We start from the raw sequence: 22,832 nt of genomic DNA on the forward strand, positions 1-22,832 counted from the left end.
TTCTCACCCTATACCTAGAGAGAGGGGCGTGTACTACTAACATGAATTACCACTGATGATGTTAATTATGATTCCTTGATTAAGGTGGTATCTGCTAGGTTTCTCTAATGTAAAGATAGTATTTATTCCTTTCCAGAACACATGTGTATACACACGACAGATTTATTACATTTTGCTTTAGAAAAGATTGGAATCTTGCCAAAGATACTAGCTCATCAGAGCGGACTTTATTGAAGACATCAGAGTACCTTGGAAAATACTTCTCACAGTACTATCATAGTTCTTCCAGCAACCCTAGGGATATCTTATTATATTGAAAAAGTAATTAGTCCAATCAGATACAGTCAGTCTTAAATTTGATGAGCAGCAACAGATATTTAGTATGAACATAAAGTCATTAGTCCATTACAAACCAATCATGTCCAATACTGATAATCAGTAGATATAAATAGTCTAAAACTCTCCAAGATCAGCAGGTAGGTCTGACCCAGACACCTTTCAAATTACTACTTCTCCTCTGGGTGCCTTTAAGAATGGAGTCTCTATCTCCCCACTTGGTCCTTTTGGTCTCCTGCAAGTAAGCCCCACTGGCTGTTGAAGCCAAAAATCCTGAGGGCTCATCTTCTGGGCACAGGATCCCCGGGATAGAGAGCCCGATGTGGGGCTCAGACCCCTTGCTCCTTGGGGAGAACCTCTGTAGTTGTAATTATTCTCCCATTTGTGGGTCGCCAACCTGGGGGTAAGAGTCTTGACTATACCGTGACTCCGCCCCTCCTACCCATCTTGTTATGGTTCCTTCTTTATGGCTTTATGGTACAAGATCTTTTCTGGTAGGTTTCAATCTATTTCTCTGATAGTTGTTCTGTAAATAGTTGTAATTTTGGTGTGCCCCTGAGAGGAGGTGAACTCAAGGTCTTTCTACTCTGTCCTCTTGGGTTAATTGATCAATCCTACAGTCTTTATGTGATATTTAATTTGTAGTCATTAATATTTGTCTGTGTGTACAAAACTTACACATTTGCTCTTATTTATATAATACTCAGCATCCTGCAGCATTTGATTAAAAAACTGTTTACAAAAAAATAACAGTATAAATGGGCTAAAATGTATTGAGGTTTTAGCAAATAAAACTAGTATGAATTTAAATCTATACAATATACAGTTTGAAATTAACATCAACTTTTCTGCCCAAATTTTGTCCAACATAAAGTCTGTTTAAAACATCAGAAACTGAGGTAACTGATCCTATTGCCATATAATTCTAGGAAATACCCTAATCTGTATTTTAGGAGACCTATGATTCTTGGGGCCTTAAAATCTAGATTTCCTCCTGCTTCATCCTAAACAATGTACATCTTACATTTGTTGAAACTTGGAGCAATAGCTTTTAATGTTTTCCACTGAATTCCAGGGTTTAGATCTCAAACATGTATTACAGCATCAGAATATATATGTGCTCTTTGAAGATTCAGTCATATCGGATGGCATCCTGATAAATTTATTATTCATGACTCAGTCACAGATAAACAATGTGGCAACATAAAAGAAAAGCATTAAAAAGTCACAGGTATCAGAGAACCTTTTTGCAGAGGAATAAAAGTAGAGGAGGAGCAGGTTTAAAACAGATAAATAATAAATAAGGTAATTTAGGGAAATCTTTTCTTTTATAATTAACCTCATGTTCTAGACAGTTAACTCCTTTAGGATAATGACAGACCCTAATCCAAATTCTATAAAGTTCTAATATGTTACACAGTATGGTTCCTTAACATAGTAAATAGTACTTTAGTTCAATTCATTTATACTAGAGTTAATATTTTAAAGTATATGCTAAAAAGATAAGATCTTACTACAAAATATAGACATTTTGAATACAAATTCATATTTATAATTTAATAAGTGGAAAACAAGAAATGTATGATAATTTTGTAAGATTTATTAGGTGGAGAAGTATCAAGGATTTTCTGACACAGTTTATGTGTATTTTAGGAAGAAAGTTGTAAAAGCCCTCATGATGATCTCACTTGAGGGTAGGAGAATGTGTGGAGGGGAATCTTTTATGATTTTCCTTTCCAATCTCTAATCTTGCTTTTCTCCTGCTATCATGTTAAACCAAAGACAATGTTGTGCTCCCAGGTTAAACATAAGGTCAGGTGGAAGCTCACAGATAGTCTCAGATGTAACATAACCATCTTCTGCAGTCTGAACAAGAGCTAATTTGGATGGTTTTGTTAGTAATGAATTCAGTTGACCTAACCATGCTTCTTCAAACACCAAGTAACCACACTGTTCTCTGTCGTAAAGCTCTTCAAACCATCTGCTGTTGGTTCACTGAAGTGTTAGCCATCTTCCCTGTGGACTGCCATACTTGGCCACCATCTTCTCCCCTTTGCCATCTAACTTCTATTTGTTTCTCATGTCTCAGCCTTCTCTAAAAAACCTCTCCCCTAACTGCATCATCTCCTGCTCTCCTGTGAGTTCCCCGAGCATCTCTTATACGCACAGTGCTACCGTACAATCGTGAACAAGACAGACCTGATCCCAGCCTAATGGGCTACACAGTCAAGCTGGGAAGAAAGGCCTTAAGCAAACAATTAGATATACACGATTAACACAATTATTAGCAGTGTTCAGAGTATCGTAAAGGAGAAAAGAGGGAGGCATAGAAATGTAGAGCCGCAGAGCCTAACCCAGAGCTATTGTGAAGGAAAGACCTCCTTGAGGACGCCAGGCATACTCTGCCATCACGGCCTTGGCAAAGACAAGGAAAAATACAAAAAAAAAAAAAATCAAAATATATTCACAACATTCTAGAGAGGGGGGCAACATATATACAAAAAACACCTTAAGGCGAAGGAGAGGAGGGAATCTGGCATATTTTGGGAACAAGGAGAAAGGGGGCTCAAGATGAGGCTGGAGAATGCACTGGACTCAAAACATGCCAACCATGGAGGTGCCCAGCTCCCATTCTCTCCACAAAGACCTCGCTACTGGGCTGAGGGGAGGGCAGCTGGCTATCCCGGCCCAGCGGCAACCCCTTCATGACACAGCACAGCCTGCCACCAGGGCCACGCACATCCCTGGCAGCCTCCAGCCTATGACTAAGCACGGTGGGAGCAGGAGTGTGCGGCCCTTTCTGCCCTATGCAGGAGTCCTCTAATAGGTCCTCTCGCTCCAGGCCTCCACTGGCTCAGCCAAGACTTTGTCTAATTTGTTTCACAGATTATATACACCTGATTATCCTCTTCCCCCAGTTTGACGCTCTCTCTGGATTTTGGCCTTGTTGAGTTTGAGATACGATGGTTTGTTTTGAGATTCAATGACTAAATACTGTATTAGAGATACTATCAATTTGACACAACAAATGACACTCACATAATTTCATTCCCAGCTTTCAATACACTCAGTGGAAGTACTAGGAAAATTGAAACAGTTGTGAAGATTTACAATTTTTTTCTAAGAAACTCAACATCAGCTATGTCGGGATGAAGCAGATAATTCTCAATAGGTTGTCTTCTGTTTTCCTTAAACAAATATATTATTACCGCAATTGATTGCTGGAAGTAGCACATTAGGTATAGCTCAAGCTACAACGGAGATGAGAAATGTTCGTTCAATTACATTTATTGAGTTTGCAGTGAGCTACTTGTCAATTATAATAGTTAACAAGGTTTTCCTTCAAAGGGAGAAAAGGATCTACTGCCTCAACTTAATAAATATACATTAGAATAAACCTTTCATAACTTCTGCGAAGGAGTAAGTTCTTATTAGGGGTGCGTCTCCACTGCCTATGCCATCCCGCCACACATGTATTAGGCATGTAGTTGGACTGTATGAGACATGTGGATCGACCCCCCACTCCCTGCTCCAGTCCAAGACAATCAGGTTATTCTCATCATCCTTCGCCAAAACCAAGTGGTGGTTAATGGAGAGATTTCAGGACTTTGGTCTCATGACGGTGGGAAGTGATGACCCTGCCCCTCAATCCCTCTAGATGTAACGATGTAAAAAAAATTGCTACAAGCAGCCACTGCAGACAGTCAGGGAAACCACACTGAAGAGAAAGCTTACACAGCAGAGCCAAGACAATGGAAGAAGCAGACATGAGATCTGACTGTGCTGTGTCTGAAGTCGGCCCTACCCTGTTCGATTACTGAGGAAAGGCTGAAACACGTCTCCTGTTACTTGTACTGTGGAAACCATCCTAATGTACAAAGGTGTTTTCCTAAGTTTAAAAATGACACATTGGATCATGCATCTCAGCTCACCTTCCTGCCCTTCCCAGGAAAATAATGGTCAATTGTCAGTCACTGCTTCAGGTTTAATTCCGTGGATCTTCATGGAATACAGACTTTAAAAAGTTTGCATATCATTTCAGCAAGTATCAAAAAAAATTGTAAAATATAAAAACATACAAATGTGTGCGTTAGCTAATTGATGTGATTATACACTTGGGTGCTAGGTGAAAATCACTATTGAACACCTTTAAGAGTCCACATGTGCAAAGCAGCAGACTCTTTTCTCATTTAAAAAAAAAGTCAGTAATATTTTATTTGTTTATGTAAGAGTTTGCAACGTTGGCCAAATCTAGGCCATATTTGTTTGTTTGTCTTGCCTACGTAATATATAAACACACACAGCTCTTCAGAGCAACAACCAACCTGAGATAGAAAGCAGCTACTAGCTACTCCCTTTAGGCTGAGAATGAGCTGCCAGTTTTGTTTGCTTTGTACAAGGTCCACTTCACCCATTTGGGGACCTCATCACAGTAAGGTTCTGGAATCTGTGACCTCTGATTCAAGTGCACACGTTAATGTTTTGACAACTAAGTGCAGATTTATTCATATACTGGAAAAACCTGACAAGGGAACCCAGATAAGCAGCACAAAAGCAAATAATGATTTCAGATAAGTGAAAACAGGATTGTTCACTTCCTTGGTATAAGACTCTTCACCAAATAGGCGCCCATCTTACCTGTAGGTCTTTTCCTTCTATCTTATTTTGGAGCACTTCAAGGCACTTGGTAAAGTCAGTATGGTCCTGATCAGGAGTTGAAATAATTTCACATCCCTGTGTTAAATAAGATAAAAGGTAGGAATAAGTAATGATGTCAGCCTCGGAACAAGATCAAGAGCTATAAAAGTAAAGTATCAGACATATCCTGTCATGCCTGTATTATACCTTGATCATTAGAATCATTCTCATTATCTTTATTATTTCACATAACAGGATATCTCAGCAATGATGTTACACTATCACAATAACGATCTGATTACGACAATCATTTTACCCAAAAAAGTACAGATTTTACTACATTAATGGTCTTTAAAAATCACTGCTGTGATGACATTCAAGATTAGCGTAAGGACTCAGGTACAAGTATTATAAAATATATTCACAGTGAAATTACCTGAAATTAAACTATTTCTAAAAAACTTTGAGTTTCTTCGAGCAGACTTCCTAAGTTTACCCACACGACAGAAAGACTAATACTGAGCTAATGATAAACTACATTTTAAGTAAAATCAAGTTAGATGTCCTATAAAATTCCTTTACAGCACCCTTTTTTCCTCATGTAAAAAGAAGCAGGAAGAGAGATGCCTGTGTAAATATGTCTCTTGGATTACCTTTTGGACATAATGAAGTGAGTTTATAAGTTCTTTGTCTTTTCTACAACAGATAACTAGTGAAAAACACTGAAAAATATTTATAAATAGAGTTCCACAAATGTGCCAGCTTGTTGGCACTAGTGAACTGAGGTGGTGCAAGAAACGATATTTTTGAAATGACACCTTTCTCTCCAATGTCTTACAGAAGCAAAGGTATGTAAAACCAGAGCACGAGGGGACTTCCGACTTCTTAATTCAGGAATAAAACGATGCAAGGTCTCTGACAAACAGCTGAGTAAGCGAAAGTTAAATATAATCTAGTATATAAAGTTGCCATTCGAAGAGTTTTCAAGGAGAGAAAGCAAATTAACCAAATTAACTAACGGAGCAAATTAACCAAAGTGGAACAAATTGCGCGTGTGTGCGCGCGCACACACACACACACACACACACACACAGAGGCAAAAATTCACGTCTGGCAAATCCTTGCCTATAGCTTTGGGACCACAGGATCTTCAGCAAGAGAAGACTCACTGCTCCTTGAGTACAGGGAAACTGACCACTGCGTTTCAGTTGCTAAGACAATACCAGCACATACCAAGCAGTCTACAGAAGTTTGATGGATAGATAAATGATGGATGGATTAAAACCATTTCTCTCCTCATGGGACTAATGCTACGTTTCTCTGAAATATTAATGTGGATAAATCAGACTATGAGTCTAACTCAGAAAAGCAACAATGACATTATTTTTTCAGGCATTATGCTACCTGCTGCCATTAGGAAACTATGTAACACTTATTTTAAAGTATGATTAATACAGATTCTTAAAATGGTGACAAATATTAGTGCTTCATATGCAACTATATAAACTAAAATTCAACAATACATTAATGTTAACCAAGTGAACATCCAATCAGGTAAAGTGAAATACAAATTTCACACTGAGGCTTAACAAATATAGCAGTATAAAGTACCACATAAATAATTCACAGTATTTTTTTAATGAGTCATTATTTCTCAATAGAAAGAAAAACGACAAGGAAACAAACTGATATCAGGAACTTAGTAAAATTTAGCAATAAACAGTTTTCAAAACATGTCCTGGAATGGTAATAGTTCAAATTAATTTCCAATAGTACCAGCATCTATAGCTATAACAAACACAAAAATATATTCTCATAATATATGATCCTAATCTCAGTAAACTCACAAGTCATCTAAAGAGCAAAGGTTTATGTTCAGTGTGGTATATTCTAAAAAGAAAAAAGGTTCAAGGAAGGGTTATGGTAAATACTCAGATTAACCAGATAATTTTATTATTAGCTTAGTTAACCAAATAATTTTATTATTAGTTAAATTATTAATAGTCTACCTTACAAATATTACAATATTTTATTAATGACCAAATAACTGTATTATTACATCTACCTTATGGCTATTAAAATATTAATCAAAATATTAGCTTTAAGCTGTAAGCTCCATGAAGGTACCCACTATGTCCCTTTGCTCATTATTGCATCTGCATACAAGAACCCAACACAGGACACGGCAAGTAGCAAGCATTCAATAATGAATAAAGTCATTTATAAAAGCCTGAGATAAATTACCACTCTAGACCAGGCATCAGCAAAGTTTTTCTGTAAAGGGCCAGATAGTAATTCTTTTAGGCTTTGCAGGCCAAAGGGCCTCTGTCCCAACTACTCAGCTCTCCCTTTGTATCATGGAAACATCTACAGACCAAAAAAAATGAGTAGGAATGGCTGTGTTCCAAAAAAACTGAAATGTGAATTTCACGTAATTTTCACGTTATGAAATATTATTATTCTTTTGATTTTTTTCCAACCATTTAATACGGTAAAAACCATTCTTAGGTTGCCAGCTATACAAAAGCAGACAGCGGACGAGATTTGGCCTGTGGGCTGTAGTTTATCAACCAATCCCTGTTCCAAGCCCACAAATAGTTTTTCTGATTTTCATCACCGAACTCTGTACATGTTTGAGGAATTTAATATGAGGGAAAAGTTTCAGGCCTTTAAAAAAATCTCTGTGAACTCCCTTTTCCTTATCTGTAACGGACCTAGCAGGCAAACTAACAGTGCCGTTGAGATGCCCTGTATAATGCCCAGAATGCACCGGGCACAGAGACGAACACAAAGCAAATTCTCACCTCGGCACTTCCGAACAATCTCTAGAAACGTCGATGCTACAGTCACACCACCTCACATCAAAGGTCACTAGAGTAAGCGAAATATTGCTAATATTCCCCATAGAACCTTGTGTGGAGGCTTATAAAACTATTTTTGAATTCACTGACAACTTGTAAGAAATTATTACAAGACAATGAGTGTCATTAATCAACCTAATTTCAAAAGATCAATGCAAAAGCCGTTAGACTGTCATTCTCAATTAATTTTACTGTTTGCCAATAATTCAACTAAAATAGGTTAATGAGTTTTTATATTTAACACACGTAAAACCTATCAGGTTATATTATGCTGACTCCTTTAAAACTCCTTAATTAGAAAGGAAACAAATCCTTTGGAAAAAAAATTATAACAACATATCAATTGTTATTTCATGCACTCTATCCAGAGAGAGACTTGGCCTCCTTAAAACAAGAGGCAAGTCCAGTGAAAGCATTCCCAAACTTGCTATTAGCTTATTCATTTTAGGATAAGTCATTTAGTGCCATTTTAGGGTAAGTCATTTAGTGAAAGGACTTGTGAAAATTATCCTGCAAAATTTTATGGGGCTCTGAGACTTCTACTGTAACTTTATGGACTATGTTTATAAGGTTAAAAGTTTAGAAGTGTTATTTCCTTGTAGGTACCATGCACACCAATTCTGAACATTTATTTGGAGTGACTTGCATATAGCTTCTCACCTAACAGAATTAAATATGTCTGTAGCTACAAAATCTAAAATGCTTTTCAACAAACAGATTATTTTCCTAACAACATATAACTTAATTCTCTGAAAAATCAGATAACCTCAAAAGTATCTGAAAATTAGAATCTTAAAATTGTGATCTGTTGATAATTAACTATCTTCCTCACTAAATCAATAACGATAATAAAAAGTAACAATTGAGTACACATCTTGTTATATGAGATATGAGTCACTTTATATGAATTATGTTCTTGAATCTCTAAGACAACCTTATAAGGTTAATGTAATTATCACATTTTAAGATGTGTAAACTGAAGTTTAGAGAGATTAAATAACCTGCCCAAAGTCACACAGCTGATTTAGGACATAGTATGTCATCTGAAGCCCAGACCCGTAACCTACCAATGCTTTGTACTCAACCCTGCTTAATTAAACTTTGGGTATTTTGGAAGGTTTAAGCAGAAAAACACCTTTATAATTTATACTGAACCTTTATTTAGTTGCTTTTCTCCCGTTTTAAATACCTGAAAATCCTTTAGCTTTTAGACAGACATGACCCCTGCCTGACTCCATGCTGATTCCGTTGTAGCCCAAGGCTTGGGACCCTCAGAGCACCCACAGACATCTGAAGTGGGCAGTGAGTGCTTAGCTATCCTTCTCATCCCTTTTCTCTGCTTTCCCAACTCATTATACTGTCACTATATTTATCATTTATATTCATGACATAATTCACTTTTTTTGGCTATTAAACTTATCATTCTGATCAATATCTCTGTATAGAAGTGTTTATTTCTGGTTATTTTCTTCGAATTGAATTCTTAAAATGAAATTACTGGGGAAATTATAAGAACTTTTTTTTATAACCCCTGGTAGATGTTGCCAGAGTTTCCTGCCTTTCCAGGCAGGCTGTAAATATGAATATTCCTACTGGTGTATGAGGGTGAAAAAAAAATTTCTTCTTTTAAAATATAAGTAACAGTAGGAAAGTTAATTCATCATGAATTTCTTACTGTGAATTAATTTACTTGCCGTACTTCCTTCTTAATCACAAACAGATCAATTTCATTAAGGAAAAGATGACTTTCACTGGAGAGAAAGGGAAAAGAAAGTTAAGACAATTTTGGAGTGTGAAGCAGGGTTGAGACTGGAAGTGGTTCACCCAACTGAGGACTAAGGAGCTAAAGGACAGTATGAAAGAAAGGGACACTTCTGGGAGGGGAAACAGGTGTCAATCAAGGGTAAAGAAAAGGAGGCAAGAAGATGTCAAAGACCACCTTTCAAGTTGGCTCTGAAAAGATGAAGTACAATTTATTATCCCATCACATTAGAATATTGGTACTTTTTTTAAATAAGCAATGATAATAAGAGCTTTATGGGGTCTTAAAATTCTAGCTCCCACACACTTTATTTTCCCCTATCCATTGCTGAAGTAGCCTTTCTTCCTGTATGTTAGCATACATTTAAAAATATTTAGGGAGATATACTCAAGAGTCTTAAAAAAATTGAATACATTACACTTTTAATAATGAGGTTCCATAATCTTTTATTAAACTGAATTGACCAGAACTCTGTAATAAGAAACTGCCTGCCAGATTAAGAGCACAGCAGGGATAAAGCAAAATGACTTATACTCTGAATAATCAAAGATAGAGATCTAAAATTAGCCCAAACTTGTTCTCACATTTGCCAAGAAGGGGAATAGTTGCATAAAGCCGATTGAAATCTAAATGATCTATGTTCCTTGACACAGGTATGAAAATTGTCTTTTTACTCTGTAGAGATGTTATCACAAAGTAACCATTTCCCACTTTCCCCTTTATTGTATAAAGCATACTATGGTAGATTACTACTATAGTTTTATTTACCAGACTTCTAAAAACATTTCTACTTTTCAAACTAAAAAGTTTTCTTTAAATTATCAAATGACAGCTGACGAGTAACAATTTCAACAAGAATGTCACACGATTAAACTCTTAAAAATTCTAAGTAACAAGTTGCCTAATATAATCCAGTGTTCTCTTTCTGTTTTTCTAGACAGTGTATAAAAGAAGAGAACAAAAGTAATTTACCTTGTAGCAATTCTCCATTCAATCCCAAACATAAAGAGACATTCTAATCTGCTATAATCTTCACTGCCCTGGGTGTTGTAAATAACCTTTCCTTTCAGCACGGCATTGAACGAAAACTTTAAGCATTTGAAACAAGAAAGCCACCACATCTATTAACAGAAGTCAAAAGTTATTTTAAAACAGCACAGGGTCTCAAAATGATGGCTTCCTTCCTAAAAGCAGAGCCAGAGTTCCCAGTGGAACAGGGTGTCCAAAAGACTTAACATAGCAGGCTCAAGAATGCTTTTATAAAAGCCTGCTTGCATGGTTGGCCTTTGGACTAACGCCTGGAGGACCTGAACGGTAAACAGTTCCCTATACTGATAAACACTTTTCCCCAATGGTGGCTCACTGTGCCTAAATTATTTGTACAAACAATGTGGTTTACGCTAAGCACCTGCTTTCTTTTTGCCCCCAGTAAAATTTTGGGCATTGGCTCTTGAATGAGCTTCCCTGGTGACAACACATCACACTTGTTACAATTTGATTAAGCACACACATCCTACTGACTCCACTGGGAAAGGACTCTTGCAACTGGTGACTCATTTCCTCCAGAATTTCCCCCCAAGTGCCTTTTCCCTTTGCTGATTCTGCTTCCTATACTCACAGCTGTGATTTATTACAGTGAGGGGCTGACTATATGACCAGTGCGGTGAGTCCTCTAGTGAATTACAGAACATGGAGGTGGTCTTGGGAACCCTCAAAACAAAGAGCTACAGAGATTCTTCCTCTACTAGGATGCTTGTATAAGCTTCTATTTTATAATATTCCTGTAAGTATCTAGACGCAGAGATCTGGTCTTGTCCAGGTGCCATTCCTTCACACCCACTGCAAGTATGCCAAGGATGGACTCGGCCTCCATCAGCGCTCTCTGCCAACCCTCCCCAGAAAAGCAAGGGTGTGGTGGGGCAGGAGTGGGAGTGCTGAAGGTAACCGTGGTGGAGGTTATTGTTCAGTTACCCAGAAGTAAGCAGAACCTGAAAGGAAAACTGAATGCTCACAAAGAAAAGGCGGCCACAGGATTTCCTCGGCATTGAAACTGATCCTCACTTGACTTTGAGAAAACTCCCTCCTCTCAACTCGAGGATTATGGCAAAACGGCTAGAAAAGAGCACGGATTCTGGGGCCAGAATGCCTGTCTGGAGCCTACTTAAACCACTTCCTAGTTGTGTAAGCTTGGGCAAGTTACTCAACCTCTTTGTGCTTCCATACTCATCTGTAAAATGTAGGTGACAGTTGCAACCTAATAAAATTTGATGCAAGGATGAAATGAATTTATAAATGAAAGTACGTATAAAAGCGTCTGTCATATTGTGAGCATGTTAAAGTCATTGTCAGCCATTACTCTTTTCAAGGTTATATTGATTATTTCTCTCATCAACTTTTAAAAGTAGAGAAAACCTGAAATAGTACAACAAACTTATAAGCATCCAAATACATTTTAGCCTGTTGGAAACCAATATACTACTTTAACTGTTAGTGGGTAAAGGGTAGTCTTTCAATGGTGAAACTCACCTGAGAAGTGTAACACTAAGGTAAACAAAATTGAAATTTTGGCAGACTTACTTAGAATGATACTGTGCCTGGTGAATTTCCAAGAGGGACATAGAGAATGTCAAATTTCACAAACTCATTTGATCACAGAAATCTTTTTTATACCAAGTTAACATGTGGCACTTGGTATAAATCTTTTTTATACCAAGTATCTAAAAGAAGGATTAGACACCTGAGTCATATAAACTTTCGTGAGAACCTACTAATTCCTAGGGATCCCAGAAGGAATGACCAAGACTTCAGGTTGCAGGAGATCACATATTACATATTAATAGGGATAGGGAGGAAAATTGTGATAAAATTGTTTCGATCAAGCTCCACAAGGAAAGAACAAAGGAAGGAATACCAAATAGCTACCGGTGGGGAACTGTGGGGGAAGACTGATGAGTAGGGGGTTCCACGATCCAGAGGAATGAGGGAAGAGAAACAGTCACGGAGGCCCCAGAGATCACAGAGTTAGAGAAGAGACAGGCTGGGCTGGCCCAGGAGTCACATGTGAGGCACTTGGGAGGGCTTAACAATTTAAAGGGCATAGGCTCCCCCTTTTTAAATGCCTTAAGTATGTTACACAAATTCAAACAAGACAGGCTTTGTAAAATATAGACAATTTGAAAGGACTATGATTGAGGCAAGCCTAAGAATGAAGGTGTATTCAAGAGACAGTTTCACATAATGTCCCCTGCCTGTCTCATCATTGCCTTGCTGAGATGCTAGAAGGGTAAGCCTACCAAAGTGAAGAACCTGTCACTCAGCTGTCAGTGGAAACTGCCTGTCTATAATTCCCTTCACAAAGCCTTTAGAGCTCAGCAGATGTTAATTAGTCTTGATGCTTAAGCCTACGAATTTATTATGCTCGGGGGGTGGGGGTGGGGGTGGGGGTGGGGGTGGGGTGTGTGTGTGTGTGTGTGTGTGTGTGTGTGTGTGTGTGTGTGTGTGTGTGTGTGTGTGTGTGTGTGTGTGTGTGTGTGTGTGTGTGTGTGTGTGTGTGTGTGTGTGTGTCACTTAAAAAAGTATACCAACAAATGGAGCTGAGCTTTATATATTCATACAATTTCCTCTGTTTGGCATAAGAGTCAAACTTGCTAATGTTCTACAATTTCTCACAGTCCTGTTTGCCATTTTCTCTAAATTAATTAATTTTACCATGTCTAAAAGTTGTTGGCATGTGGCTGGGTGGAACTGGGAAAGAGACACAGCTAAAAGGAGAAAATAACAAGATACATGAGATTAGGCAGAGCCACGCAGATGTTTTTAAGTGAAGATTAAAAACATCTGTGGAGACTGTTAAATGTAAATAGAATTGAACCCAAGGCACTGTCAAACTCACAAGGATACTATAATTAATTCTGATTAGGAATCAAATCTAGGTTAATAAATTGTACACTTATGGAAATAAAATGATTAGAAATCATTTTAAAAGCAATGTTACTGAGGATAGTTATTAAAAAGCTTTTCAGTTAACAACTTTACAGAGTAAAACAAAATACTAACACTTTACATTAAAATAGTTCTTTTAGCACTTCGAGAGGTCTCTCACATGTACAACATTATGTGACCATTATTACAAATATATGAAAAAGCCAGGGCTATATAACATAATTTAATTTGTATGCCTTGGTAAGACATCCATATATGCAAACTAACAACTCAAAAAATAATCTGCATAGTTAGTTCATGAAAACATTATCGCTTCATTTATAAAAACTTAAAAACTAAAAGGCACACTACTGATAGCCAAGACTAAGTATTATTTGACATCTCTGCCTAAGTAATATAACTGCCTATACCTCCCACACACACTATTTGAGAATCAGTGTCTTTGTCTTTAAATTGCAATTAAAACACAAGCACTTCCTGCTTAACATCAGTAGTCCATTTAAGAAAAATCAGACATCCTATTCAAATGTCAACCAAAAGCCCATTTCCCATTATTTTGACTGGGAAAAAATATATTCAAACCCAAATACTCAGTCTCCTAAAATGCAACTGAAACACATTTATAGAAGCAACAGACATTATGATGAGATGTAAAATGATGAGAAATTTTCTGCTATTAGATATAACATTTATGGCATCTTATATTTAACAAAAGGAGCACAGGTTAAAAAAGTTTAGACAGGGCTTCCCCGGTGGTGCAGTGGTTAAGAATCTGCCTGCCAATTCAGGAGACACGAGTTCGAGCCCTGGTCCGGGAAGATCCCACATGCCATGGAGCAACAAAGCCCGCGTGCCACAGCTACTGAAGCCCACAAATCTAGAGCCCGTGCTCCACACCAAGAGAAGCTACCACAATGAGAAGCCCGTGCACCGCAATGAAGAGTAGCCCCTGCTCTCTGCAACTAGAGAAAACCCATGTGCAACAACAAAGACCCAACACAGCCAAAAATAAATAAATTAAAAAAGAAGTTTAGACAGGCTACCCTTGCCCAGTGACTGATTCTGCAGAAATGTGGGTATGGTCATGCCACTGTTAGATGACAATAGGAAAATATCATCAAGAAACACTGATTTAATAAAAGATATTCTTTAATAATTCATGTTATTTCTGAAAAATAAAAAAAATCTTATCTTTCCCAATTCTGAAAAAGATACAATGAAAGAACAAGGAGACAATAGTCTGCCTGGATCTCTGTCTCCAGTCCTGCAGTTTACAGTGCTGTAGAATTACCAGCTGGCCTAGAATAATCTTGTTATGTCTCTAATAGAAAATTAGTGGCCTAGCATCAACTCAACATTACTGCAAGTCTCACTCATCATTTACACTGGGGTTCACTGTATCTCTTCAACCAAGTCTTATCTTTGTAACTGCAGGGCTAACAGGGTCTTGGGCCCACACCATGTTCCAATACTCTTGACCACGGTATGGTTAGGATACCATACCGTGTTCTTCCAGGATCTGGAAGAATTAACTGAGAAGATAATATCAGAACTAAGATCTAAGGGCCTATTCCTGACTTATGACGAGGGTAGTTTTCACCACCCTGTCGAGAACATGGCCTTGTGTTCATGGCAACAGTTTTCAGAATGCCTAAAGACTCACTTTTGTCATAGAACACAGACGACGTTCTTATACTTACAGCCTACCCCTGCCCTTGCTATCTTTCTGTTACCACATCACCTTGGTTCTTCAATGTCCTATCTTGGCTCAATTCCATGTCCTATAAATAGATTTTATATAATGTAATAATTTACCAGTTTGTTTGGTCATTCTTGGTCTGGCCCAACTATTGCAGCTCTACTCTTGCTACCCCAGAAATGCGGGTGAAAGGGAGTGACATGATGGAAATGTGAAGGGAGAGTGTTTGGTTCTCACACTGACCATTATCACATTGCTGGTGATACTGGCATTCATTCCCAGGGATGTTAAACACCTTGTGCAAAAAACAACTGTCCTGTCCAACAGACCAAAGATGTAATCTGTTTAAGAGCAGTAGTAGTAACTGAGTCCCAGTTTTAATAAAAAATTTTTATGGAAAACATGAACACTGATACGAGAGCTGTCTCTAGCTAGTTCTACCATTTTCCTTAAGTCATTTAAGCTTTATGAGCTTCAGTTTCCACATCATAAAACTGGGCTTAATAACACTTTAATTTTTATAATATTTTAAATTATTTTACATTTTTATCAGTATATTTACAACATATTGCTATCTTATATCCTACACAATTACAATTGTGGAAAAACCTGTTTTTCGGTGACTTTCTAAGGCATTAATTAAATACTGCAACTAATTCCTTAACCTCCTAAACATAAGGAAGCATGCTTTAAAACCCGCTTCCTATGTCCAGTAGAAACCCCAAAGACTATATGCAACAGTAACAGAATATCAGAAGTTACATGAGATATTACAGTTTCTTCAAAGGTCTCAGGAAACTGAAACACATGTGGGCATGACTGACAGAATAACTAAAAAGACTGAAATTGGTGATTTTAACCTTGAATCAAAGAAGCACTGACTGACTCAGAAAGTGAAAAATATAAAGGAAAATAAAATATCAAGGAGAAAATCTGTAAAGACATGCCTCATTATGAGTTAATATTAGTGAACCAGGCAGAGACGAACTAAGACAAATGGGCAAAAGGGGAAACACAAAGATGTCACAGCTATCTGAAAAGGAGGCTTTACGGAATAAATTAGGAATGGCATACCACCAATAAAATGGACAACCTGGAAGAAATGGACAAATTCTTAGAAAAGCACAACCTTCCGAGACTGAACCAGGAAGAAACAGAAAATATAAACAGACCAATCACAAGCACTGAAACTGAGACTGGGATTAAAAATCTTCCAACAAACAAAAGCCCAGGATCAGATGGCTTCACAGGCGAATTCTATCAAACATTTAGAGAAGAGCTAACACCTATCCTTCTCAAAATCTTCCAAAATACAGCAGAGGGAGGAACACTCCCAAACTCATTCTACAAGGCCACCATCACCCTGATACCAAAACCAGACAAAGATGTCACAAAGAAAGAAAACTACAGGCCAATATCACTGGTGAACATAGATGCAAAAATCCTCAACAAAATACTAGCAAACAGAATCCAACAGCACATTAAAAGGATCATACACCATGATCAAGTGGGGTTTATCCCAGGAATGCAAGGATTCTTCAATATATGCAAATCAATCAATGTGATACACCACAGTAACAAATTGAAGGAAAAAAAACATATGATCATCTCATTAGATGCAGAAAAAGCTTTCAACAAAATTCAACACCCATTTATGATAAAAACCCTCCAGAAAGTAGGCATAGAGGGAACTTACCTCAATAAAATAAAGGCCATATATGACAAACCCACAGCCAACATCATTCTCAATGGTGAAAAACTGAAACCATTTCCACTAAGATCAGGAAGAAGACAAGGTTGCCCACTCTCACCACTATTATTCAACATAGTTTTGGAAGTTTTAGCCACGGCAATGAGAGAAGAAAAAGACATAAAAGGAATCCAAATTGGAAAAGAAGAAGTAAAGCTGTCATTGTTTGCAGATGACATGATACTATACATATAGAATCCTAAAGATGCTACCAGAAATCTGCTAGAGCTAATCAATGAATTTGCTAAAGTTGCAGGATACAAAATTAATGCACAAACATCTCTTGCATTCCTATACACTAATAATGAAAAATATGAAAGAGAAATTATGGAAACACTCCCATTTACCAATGCAACAAAAAGAATGAAATACCTAGGAATAAACCTACCTAAGGAGACAAAAGACCTGTATGCAGAAAACTATAAGACACTGATGAAAGAAATTAAAGATGATACAAGCAGATGGAGAGATATACCATGTTCTTGGATTGGAAGAATCAACATTGTGAAAATGACTATACTACCCAAAGCAATCTACAGATTCAATGCAATCCTTATCAAGCTACCAGTGGCATTTTCCACACAACTAGAACAAAAAATTTCACTATCTGTATGGAAACACAAAAGACCCGAATAGCCAAAGGAATCTTGAGAAAGAAAAACAGAGCTGGAGGAATCAGGCTCCCAGACTTCAGACTGTACTACAAAGCTACAGTAATCAAGACAGTACGGTACTGGCACAAAAACAGAAAGATAGATCAATGGAACAGGACAGAAAGCCCAGAGATAAACCCATGCACATATGGTCACCTTATTTTGGATAAAAGAGGCAGAATATACATGAAGAAAAGCCAGCCTCTTCAATAAGTGATGCTGGGAAAACTGGACAGCTACATGTAAAAGAATGAAATGAGAACACTCCCTAACACCATACACAAAAATAAACTCAACATGGATTAAAGACCTTAATGTAAGGCCAGACACTATACAACTCTTAGAGGAAAACACAGGCAGAACACTCTATGACATAAACCACAGCAAGATCCTTTTTGACCCACCTCCTAGAGAAATGGAAATAAAAACAAAAATAAACAAATGGGACCTATGAAACTTAAGAGCTTTTGCACAGCAAAGGAAACCATAAACAAGACGAAAACACAACCCTCAGGATGGGAGAAAATACTTGCAAACGATTAATCTCCAGAAGGTTAAAAGGAGATTAATGCCCAAAAGGACAAAGGATTAATCTCCAAAGTTTACAAGCAGCTCAGGCAGCTCAATATCAAAAAAACAAATACTCCAATCCAAAAGTGGGCCAAAGACCTAAATAGACATTTCTTCAAAGAAGATACACAGATTGCCAACAAACATGTGAAAGGATGCTCAACATCACTAATCATTAGAGAAATGCAAATCAAAACTACAATGAGGTATCACCTCACACTGGTCAGAATGGCCAACATCAAAAACTCACAAACAGTAAATGCTGGAGAGGGTGTGGAGAAAAGGGAACCCTCTTGCACTGTTGGTGGGAATGTAAAGTGATACAGCCACTATGGAGAACAGTATGGAGGTTCCTTAAAAAACTAAAAATAGAACTACCATACGACCCAGCATGTACTGGGCATATACCCTGAGAAAACCATAATTCAAAAAGAGTCATGTACCACAATGTTCACTGCAGCTCTATTTACAATAGCCAGGACATGGAAGCAACCTAAGTGTCCATCGACAGATGAATGGATAAAGAAGATGTGGCACGTATATACAGTGGAATATTACTCAGCCATAAAAAGAAACGAAATTGAGTTATTTGTAGTGAGGTGGATGGACCTAGAGTCTGTCATACAGAGTGAAGTCAGAAAGAGAAATACAAATATCGTATGCTAACACATATATATGGAATCTAAGAAAAAAAAAAGGTTCTGAAGGACCTAGGGGCAGGACAGGAATAAAGACGCAGACATAGAGAATGGACTTGAGGACACGGGGAGGGGGAAGGGTAAGCTGGGATGAAGTGAGAGAGTGGCATGGACATATATACACTACCAAGTGTAAAACAGCTAGTGGGAAGCAGCCACATAGCACAGGGAGATCAGCTCAGCACTTTGTGACCACCTAGAGGGATGGGATAGGGAGGGTGGGAGCAAGATGCAAGAGGGAGGAGATATGGGGATATATGTGTATGTATAACTGATTCACTTTGTTATAAAGCAGAAATTAATATTCCATTGTAAAGCAATTATACTCCAATAAAGATGTTAAAAAATTAAAAATTAAAAAATGTATACTTCTATAAGTTAAGAAGAATAAATAACATTGAAAATATTAAATATTTTAAAAATTAAGTCAATGTATGAAAGTCATAAAATAAACTTTCTTGTTAAAAAGAAAGAATGGCATATACCACATGCATCAAGGAAGTGGATCACAAGTAGTTGGACTATAACTACATATAATCAGTGTTTATCGTATCTATATGTTTAATATTAAAACAGGTTACATGGAGCTATCAGCATGGAAAAATACATTGATAGTTACAAGTCACACTGTCCTTCAACTGAAATTTCAAATTATGTCTTTGGTTTGAATCCAATGGTACATCATTGCTCTCTAAAATATGCAGTTTTTGGGCTTCCCTGGTGGCGCAGTGGTTGAGAGTCCGCCTGCCGATGCAGGGGACACGGGTTCGTGCCCCGGTCCGGGAGGATCCCACATGCCACGGAGCGGCTGGGCCCATGAGCCATGGCCGCTGAGCCTGTGCGTCCGGAGCCTGTGCTCCACAACGGGAGAGGCCATGACAGTGAGAGGCCCGCGTACCACAAAAAAAAAAAGACCACTATTTCTGTCTTGGGCTGGCTCTCTCGCATACATGTTTTCTTTTCCCTCCCTCTTTCCCCGGAAAGCAGCCTGCCATGCTGTGAGCAGCCCAATGGCCAGGAACTGATGTCTCCAACCAAGAGCCAGTAAGAAGTAACAGCCAGTAAAACCAACCAAGAACCACAGGAATAATCTTGGAAGAAATTTCTGTAGCCCCAGGGGTGCCTTGAGATGACAGAAAAACCAGGCTACATTATAACCTCATGAGAAACCTTGAGCCACTACCGCCCTATTAAGTGACTCCCGTATTTCTTACCCGGAGTCCCTGTGCAAGAGAAGAACTATTTGCTGTTTTAAGCTGCTAAATTTTAGGGCAATTTGTTACACAGTAATAACTAACGAATACAGATGGCAAGAACTAGGGTATATTCTGTTTAAAAGCTGACAAACTAACTACTTGATATTTCAGCATTTTCAGAAATTAAGCAGGCAAACCAAGTAAAAGTCGCATATAGACCTGGATTTCTCCTATAATAAGAGTAAGAGGTACCTTGAGTAGTGTTGGAAGAAGCCAAATTCAAAAGGGTTAAACAGTGAGTGATGGTAAGAAAGTGAAATAAATTCAAATTTGTCCAGACCCCTCCCCATCTTGTCTCGTCCCAGAAACACGTAAGTCAATGATGTATCTATCGGGGGAAAAAAGTCGTATGAACTTATGTTGGCTACGAATCGACTTTATGATCTTAACAAAACTTTAGCATTTTAAATTTCTTCCTTATTTTACTTTCTTCAATAGAGCCTCAGTTTCAGCTTCATTGATGATCCAAACCAGGTCGGAAAAAAAGTGTATTTTCCACTTTCAGTGGAAATAACCTCCTTTCATTTGTAACAGAGCAGCTTAAAGATTGCTTAAGGTGGAGATAATGGCTTATATGAATTGTGTGTAATGCTGCATTAACTTGTTGTCATTACCATCGTTATTAAAACTGCAGCCAAACATTCGCCATGTGCTCTACAGAGCACATTAGCTTATACAAGACATCACTGATGCCCTCTAAGAACAGATCCAAAGAGCTCAAAAGCAGTGAGTTCTCATCGATACATGAAAAAAAAAACCAACCTAGATTGTACTACATCAGCTTAGAAGCATGCAATGTAGGAATGAGAAGATTCGGTTAATCTTATTTTTCAAACAAAACCTTAACAAATAGAAGTTAGCTTTGGAGGTTCAAATCAAGAGCGAAGCAGGAAATATAAGGGGAATTCATCTAAAGGCATTAACTCAAAATTTTCCTTCACCCCCGAGCCATTCAGAAACAAAAAAAGCGGGCTTCCCATTCCTTCCTGCTATTTCCTCATCCTGTCAGATTGACACTTGCAGTCTTGGCAAGCTGACAGCATTCAAGAGAGGGAGAGAACAGTCACATCTGGCCAGATCTTCAACTGGTTTCTGGGTCTGCTTGTCCCTGCCTCTCCTGCTGTTTCTTCTGCTCCCGAAAATATGATTAATGTCTATGAATTTGCAAAACTCTGCATTGTAAGCAAGGCTGAGGGCTTTCCATCCCGAGGTTGAGGTATGGAGTTAATAAGAAGTGAGACTGTGGGGAATGAATAGAAACATGCCATTGTTAAAGTAATTGAGCATGAATATCAAACACTGACTTGGGAGCAGTCTTCATTTGCTGATGGAAAGGCTGATCAGCTGGTGGGTAGATGGGGTGTGCACAGATCTGCATTCACTGCTGGCCCCAGAATTTCCATCACAACAGCCTACACTTTATAACCTTGGTACCTTGTTTCCTCACCTAGATTCATGTTTCCCTTTTTTCTCTTTCTTTTCTTTTTCCTTTTCCCTTCTTTCCTTCTATCCTCCCCTGCCTCCCCCTCCCTCCTTCCTTCCTACAAAAGTTTTCCTCTTTCTTCTTTATGAATTAATCTCATCCATCCCAGAGCCTTACACAGAATTTAAAGTTTCTTTCAATAACTGCTGTTTCTTTACAAAATGCACGATTTACTAATGCCAGTTCACAATAACACAGATGATGGTGCTGTGGCTAGAAGAACTGCTGAGGCTATAATTATCATTTTAAAAACCCTGCATCGTCCTCTAAAGCCAGTGAAAACTTGAGTGATTAATTAGTATAAGACACTCCTCTGTGTCTTTTATCATTCGCAATTAGATCATTTGTATGTTCTTAAGTGGCAAGGATCTTTGGAAGATGTGCACAATAGTGACAAAATGAACACCTTAATAAGCTGCACATTATTATTAATTTCAAGTTGTAATGAATAGTGTTATTCAGAACAGAGTAGTTCTGTTCTGAATAACACTATTATTTTAGTAATAGTTTCAAGAAAACTAATATTAAAAAAAATAACTGGTTCTAAAATTCTAGGTACTCACAATTAGGGATTTTTATAAAAATTCATTTACAAAGATGTTTTTCATTTACAATAAAATGGACAACATTTAAATGTACATCAATTGGGAACTGGTTAAGTAAAATACAATACGTTCATTAAATGAAATTTAAAATGTGTGAAAAATACATAATTAATGAGGATGTAGACAATACAGTATATTTTTAATGAGGCATAAAAACTATAAACTCATTTAAAATATACATGCTTAAAAGACTAAGCATTAATGTTTAACTGATGGTCATAGAAATTCTAAAATTGTGTTCCCACTTGTCATTTTCTAAATTTCCATTTGAATGTGTATGACAATTGCTAGAAAAAAACTTCTTAAGTAACAAAGTAACCAAACAATGAGTTTCTCAATCCCTACACATACACCAAGAAAACCAGGGAAAAAAACATAGGAAAAGCAATCACATGAGAAAGACCTTAAATATAGAAGTGTTAATGGTTTACCTTAATGGCGTAGTATTCTCTAACTTCAGGCCTAATAGAATCAAAGTCTCCACTGATGAATTCAGGCAGAAAGCTGAAAGAAAGAGTTCCAAGTAAGTCGACTATTTAAGGCTACTTAGTTGCTAACCTTTAAAACTATGATTATTAA

The 22,832-nt window shown here is 37.6% G+C and overlaps 1 protein-coding gene across 2 annotated transcripts in view; it reads right to left on the minus strand.

Annotated features, from left to right (window-relative positions):
- Positions 1-22,832, minus strand: part of TPK1 (thiamin pyrophosphokinase 1) — a 333,066-nt gene that overhangs the window by 159,379 nt on the left and 150,855 nt on the right. For both annotated transcript variants that reach the window (XM_079932024.1, XM_079932025.1), the window contains 2 exons: positions 22,685-22,757; positions 4,975-5,070 (listed from right to left, as the gene is read on the minus strand). In XM_079932024.1, the coding sequence (XP_079788150.1) occupies positions 4,975-5,070; positions 22,685-22,757 (169 nt within the window). The remainder of the gene's footprint in view (positions 1-4,974; positions 5,071-22,684; positions 22,758-22,832) is intronic.

Source organism: Stenella coeruleoalba (assembly GCF_951394435.1).
Source record: "Stenella coeruleoalba genome assembly, chromosome: 9".
Lineage (NCBI taxonomy): Eukaryota > Metazoa > Chordata > Mammalia > Artiodactyla > Delphinidae > Stenella > Stenella coeruleoalba.